The following is a 3,617-nucleotide window of genomic DNA, read 5'->3' as shown; positions in this document are numbered from 1 at the left end:
GTATGTCATCGTGGAATTGAAGTTGATCCCGAAAAGATTGACACCATTCAGAAAATGCCCGAGCCAAAGAACTTGAGGGAGCTTCGAAGTCTCCAAGGAAAGTTGGCATTCATCCGGAGGTTCATCTCTAATCTAGCCGGAATGTGTCAAACCTTGAATCATCTATTGAGGAAGGATATCCCTTTTTATTGGGATCAATCATGTCAAAATGCTTTTGAAAACATCAAAAGATAAATGCTGAATCCACCTGTGTTAGGGGCACCAATGGTTGGGAAGTCGTTGATACTCTACATTGCAGCACAAGAACGCTCACTTGGGGCACTACATACTCAAGAGAATGATATAGGAAAGGAACAATCCTTGTACTACCTCAGTCGAACTCTGATAGGAGCTGAGTTGAACTACACGCCTGTTGAGAAAATATACTTAGCATTACTTTATGAAATAAAGAAACTATATTATGAAGTATGCAGCATCAAACTCATCTCTCGAGCAGATCATGTAAAGTTCATGATGACTCGACCTGTTCTTTCTGGAATGCCTAGCAAGATGGTCCATATTATATAACCAATATGAGATCACATCCACACCTCAAAAGGCTGTGAAAGGACAAGCACTCGCCGATTTTCTTGTTGATCACCCTCTTCTGGCGGAATGGGAGCTTTCTAATGAGTTTCCAGATGAAGACATTTTGTTCGTTGAAGAATTGCTACCATGGACAATGTTCTTTGATGGATCTGCACATCGTACCGGTGTAGGGGTAGGTGTTGTGTTGATCTCTCCCGAAAGACAAGTTTTTCCATTCTCTTTTGTTTTAGGTGAAACATGCTCCAACAATGCTGTAGAGTACCAAGCTTTGATAGTCGGTCTTGAAATGGAATTAGACATGAAGATTCTATAGTTGGAGATATATGACGATTCTAAGCTGATCATCCACTAACTTTTGGGGATTTACGATGTAAAAAAGGAAGATCTTTTCCCATACCACCAATATGCTTCTTGTTTACTCGAAAGTTTCGACCAAGTGTTCTTAAACCACGTCCCAAGAGAAGAAAATTGCATGACTGATGCTTTGGCTAACTTGGCCACGATGATGGCACTTGGAGAGAATGAGTCAACAAAGGTAACATGTGTGTCATCGATGGGTCATTCCTAGACTTCTTGATCTTCAAATTAACGAAAGTCATCACACGTCCGTTCGGGCGATTGAAGAAGAGGTTTGGAGGAAACCATTGAGAGAGTACCTTGAACATTGAAAGTTACCTGAGGATCCGCGACAAAGAACATACATTAAGCGAAGGGCACCATGATTCATATTCTATAAGGGGACATTATTTCGCCTCTCTTTTGAAGGACTATTCTTGCGAAGTCTTGACAAAGAAGAAGCCCACCAAGTGATAGAGGAAGCACATTCGGGCTCATGTGGAGCACAATAATCTGGTCCTAAGCTCCATTTTTGCATCAAGAGGATGGGCTATGGTTAAAGATTGCATGGAACACGCCAAAAGATGTCAAGTGTGTCCATTCCACGCCAACTATATTAACCAACTTCCAGAGCCTCTCCATCTAACTATAGCTTCATGGCCTTTGATGCATGAGGACTTGACGTTGTTGGGTCGCTTCCAAAGTCATCAAAGGGACAGATGTACATATTGGCTACCACAGACTAATTCTCTAGATGGGCTGAAGCTGTTTCACTCAAGGAAGTAAAAAAGGAAACTGTTGCCAATTTTATCAAGTCGAACATAATTTTTAGGTACAACGTACCAAGATACATAATCATTGATAATGGAACACCATTTTACCACAAGCTCGTGAGGAGTTTATGCAAGAAATTTGGTTTTAGGAAACATAAGTCTTCAATGTATAATGCACCTGCCAATGGCCTTGCTGAAATTTTGAACAAGAGGCTTGGTAACCTTTTGAAGAACATTGTTGTAAAGAACAAGAGAGACTGTCATGAGAAAATTGGTGAAGCTTTGTGGGCATACCAGACAACCTTTAGAACTGCACCATTTTACAACAAGCTCATAAGGAGTTTATGCGCGAAATTTTGTTTCAAGCAATATCAGTCTTCAATGTATAATGCACCCGCCAATGGCCTTGCTGAAACTTTGAACAAGACGCTTAGTAACCTTTTGAAGAAAGTTGTTGCAAAGAACAAGAGAGATTTTCATGAGAAAATTGGTGAAGCTTTGTGGGCATACCAGACAACCTTTAGAACTGCACCATTTTACAACAAGCTCGTGAGGAGTTTATGCGCGAAATTTTGTTTCAAGCAACATAAGTCTTCAATGTATAATGCACCTACCAATGGCCTTGCTGAAACTTTGAACAAGACGCTTAGTAACCTTTTGAAGAAAGTTGTTGCAACGAACAAGAGAGATTGTCATGAGAAAATTGGTGACGCTTTATGGGCATACCAGACAACCTTTAGAACTACTACACATGCAACTCCTTACTTGTTGGTGTATGTAGTAGAAGCAGTCCTTCTGTTGGAGCAACAAATTCTATCATTGCGGATCGCAATCCAAGGACTCATGTCCGAAGAGAATGCTCAACTTTGCCTAGTAGATTTAGAGGCATTTGATGAGAAAAGATTGCAAGCGCAACAAAAATTGGAGTTCTATCAAGCTCAACTAGCTAGACCCTTCAACAAGAAAGTTCATTCTAGTGGGAGACTCAGTCCTAGCTGTTCGAACACCCATATTCCTCAGCTAATGCATAGGCGACAAGTTTACCTCAAAATAGGATGTGCCATATGTTGTGAAGGAAGCCTATTCAAATGGCGCATACAAAATCATTAATAAGGATGGTCTCAGAGTTGGTCCAATCAACGGAAAGTTTCTGAAGCAATACTTCCCATGAAAGTCATCTACGCTCCTCAACGTACGAGCCTAAACTGTAAGTCATGATGCTCCTTGATGCATGAGCCTAAACTGCACGTTGCTATACTCCTGGACCGCATGAGTCTAAACTGTGTATGGCAAAAAAAATAAAAAGAAAGTCTGCTAGGTTGAAAACCTCGGAAGAGGCGGCCTAGGCAAAAGTGACAAAAAAAGAACCAAAAAACAAACTCATCCCTCAGAACTATGTTATGACTTGATCCTCTTCACCGAGGTACATAGGCAGCTTAGACTTTCATTCTAAGTTCAGTCGCATGAGTTTAAAAAGAAAAAGTTTGGCTTATGGGATCATCACACTAACTCAATCCAAATGTGGAGGCATATATAAATGAGGAAAAGAAGACAATTAGCGTTGAAGTATAAAAGATATTTTATTGCTTCAATGATACAAAATTGATACATCTAAAAGTGTAGAGACAAAAGGGATTAGATGTTTTCCTATACAAAGGCCTAAGTCATGAAAATGATCGTAAACTAGGCTTTGTTTTCAACTCGTCTTGAATGCTTCTTCCAAGTCCATATGATATCTACATGTTTAATACACTATCCTCAATGTATGCGTATCGCATTCAGTAGTTGTGATGATCTCTTGACCACATATCTTATTGTTAGGCCTTGTGCATGATAGTTTGTTTCTCTTGTGCAAGTATTGGTTGAAGGTCCCATACACGAGAAATCATCTCTCTTGAAAAACCTTCACTCACCATGAGA

At 40.1% G+C, this 3,617-nt stretch overlaps 1 protein-coding gene across 1 annotated transcript; it reads left to right on the top strand.

Moving 5' to 3' along the window:
* Window positions 1–234: 234 nt before the first annotated feature.
* Window positions 235–901, top strand: LOC142163904 (uncharacterized). The gene is made up of 2 exons (XM_075221057.1): window positions 235–552; window positions 599–901. Exons 1-2 carry the CDS (start codon window positions 235–237, stop codon window positions 899–901), a joined length of 621 nt encoding a protein of 206 aa, XP_075077158.1.
* The last annotated feature ends 2,716 nt before the right edge of the window (window positions 902–3,617 follow it).

The sequence above is a fragment of the Nicotiana tabacum genome, chromosome 9, assembly GCF_000715075.1.
Source record: "Nicotiana tabacum cultivar K326 chromosome 9, ASM71507v2, whole genome shotgun sequence".
In the NCBI taxonomy this organism is placed as follows: Eukaryota; Viridiplantae; Streptophyta; class Magnoliopsida; order Solanales; family Solanaceae; genus Nicotiana; species Nicotiana tabacum.
The sequence above is the reverse complement of the archived record's forward strand: the minus strand, read 5'-3'. Positions and strand labels throughout refer to the sequence as shown.